Source organism: Marmota monax, unplaced genomic scaffold (assembly GCF_021218885.2).
Source record: "Marmota monax isolate L192 unplaced genomic scaffold, Marmota_monax_Labrador192_F-V1.1 WCK01_AAM20220418_F8-fsc00061, whole genome shotgun sequence".
Classification (NCBI taxonomy): Eukaryota; Metazoa; Chordata; class Mammalia; order Rodentia; family Sciuridae; genus Marmota; species Marmota monax.
This window is the reverse complement of record NW_026695230.1, coordinates 18,812,246-18,814,477: the sequence shown is the minus strand read 5'-3', so window position 1 is coordinate 18,814,477 and position 2,232 is coordinate 18,812,246. Positions and strand designations below refer to the sequence as shown.

The 2,232-nt window shown below is 54.2% G+C and overlaps 1 protein-coding gene across 1 annotated transcript; it reads left to right on the top strand.

Annotated features, from left to right (window-relative positions):
* Positions 1-222: 222 nt before the first annotated feature.
* LOC124088567 (adenine DNA glycosylase-like) lies at positions 223-1,835 on the top strand. Its single transcript, XM_046438261.2, is given in 3 exon segments — positions 223-814; positions 817-888; positions 891-1,835. Coding segments are annotated over 3 exon segments (1,566 nt in total). The 5' UTR covers positions 223-225; the 3' UTR covers positions 1,796-1,835.
* Positions 1,836-2,232: the final 397 nt, after the last annotated feature.

The following is a 2,232-nucleotide window of genomic DNA, read 5'->3' as shown; positions in this document are numbered from 1 at the left end:
CATTTGCTCCATTTTACTTTGCAAGAATTGCAATGTACTGGTGTTGCGCGGGAGCCGGCGGAGGAGTTGTCAGTGGACCTTTAATTTTATTTATTTATGTGTGGTGCTGAGAATTGAACCCAGTACCTCACACATGATAGGCAACTAGTCTACCACTGAGCTACAACCTCAGCCCCAGGAAGCAAGCTCTTTTGATGAAAATGAAATGGTAAAGTTGAGGCCATCATGAGGAAACTTCGAGCAGCTGTGGGAAGTAATCTGGGAAAGCAGGCAGCCAGCCAGGAGAGAAGGAAGAAACGTGCCCCCAATAGCAGCCAGGCCAAGCCTTCTGCTCCTAAGGGGAGGATCTCTGAGTGTCCTGGGACTCCTGCAGACCTGGCCAATCAGCAAGAAGAGAAGATGTTTCAGGCCTCTGTCTCCCCATACCATCTATTCAGAAATAGAACTGAAATAACAGCCTTCAGGAAGAGCCTACTGAGCTGGTATGACATTGAGAAGCGGGACCTACCCTGGAGAAGACAGGCAGAGGATGAGGCGGACCTGGATAGGCGAGCATATGCTGTGTGGGTGTCAGAGGTTATGCTGCAGCAGACCCAGGTTGCCACAGTGATCAACTACTATACCCGGTGGATGCAGAAATGGCCAACACTGCAGAACCTGGCCAATGCTTCTCTGGAGGAGGTGAACCAACTTTGGGCTGGCCTGGGCTACTATTCACGGGGCCGGCGACTACAGAAGGGAACTCGGAAGGTGGTAGAAGAGCTAGGGGGCCACATGCCCCGTACAGCAGACACCCTACAGCAGCTCCTACCTGGTGTGGGCGGTACACAGCTGGAGCCATTGCTTCCATTGCCTTTGGTCAGGCAACCGGTGTGGTGGATGGGAATGTAGTAGGGTGCTGTGCCGTGTCCGAGCCATTGGTGCTGATCCCAAGAGCACCCTTGTCTCTCAGCATCTCTGGAGCCTAGCCCAGCAGCTAGTGGATCCAAACCGACCAGGGGACTTTAATCAAGCAGCCATGGAACTGGGGGCCACAGTGTGCACCCCACAGCGGCCTCTCTGCAGCCAGTGCCCTGTGCAGAGCTTGTGCAGGGCACGCCAGAGGGTAGAGCAGGAACAGTTCTCAGCTTCATGGAACCTGCAAGGCACTCTTGACGTGGAGGACTGCAAACCCTGGAACCACACGTTGGGAGTGGCCAACTTTCCCAGAAAGGCCAGCCACAGGCCCCCCAGGAAGGAGTACCTAGCCATCTGTGTTCTGGAGCAGCCCAGAGCCCTTGGGGGTACCCACATTCTGCTGGTGCAGAGGCCTAGCTCAGGTCTGCTGGCAGGACTATGGGAGTTCCCATCCGTGACCTTGGAGCACTCAGGACAGCATCAGCACAAGGACCTGCTGCAGAAACTACAGAGTTGGACTGGGCCTCTCCCTGCTACCCACCTCCAGTACCTTGGAGAGGTGAGCTACACTTTCTCTCATATCAAGCTGACATATCAAGTATATGGTCTGGCCCTGGAAGGGCAGACCCCAGTGACCATACCACCTGGTGCTCGATGGCTGACTCGAGAGGAATTTCACACCGCAGCTGTTTCTACTGCCATGAAAAAGGTGTTCCGTGTATATGAGGACCATCAGCCAGGGACCTGCAAGGGTTCCAAAAGGTCTCAATTGTCTTCTCCATCCTGCCAGAAAAAGCCCAGCTGGAAAAAGCCCAACCGGGGCCAGCAAGTCCTGGATAGTTTCTTTTGGCCTCATGTCCCCACTGACACACCCAGCCTCAACAGTGCAGCCCAGTGATGCCTCTGAAAATCCCTATCCCTGAGAGCCCTATTGTTTAATAAAGTGCTTACTTTTTGGGGGGCGGGGGGGGGGGTACTAGGGATTGAACTGAAGGGCACTCAATCACTAAGTCACATCCCCAGCCTTATTTTGTATTTTATTTAGAGACAGGGTCTCACTGGGTTCTGGAGCAGCCCAGAGCCCTTGGGGGTACCCGCATTCTGCTGGTGCAGAGGCCTAACTCAGGTACCAGGATGCTGGGAGCAAAGTAGCACAATCAACAGGGAGGAGTAGAGAAAGGAGTCAGCAACTTAGGCCTGACCCATACCTGGCTGCTCTCCCTCTCAGGTCTACTGGCAGGACTATGGGAGTTCCTATCCGTGACCTTGGAGCATTCAGGGCAGCTGGCTATTGCTGAGGCTGGCTTTGAACCCCGTTATCATCCTGTCTCAGCC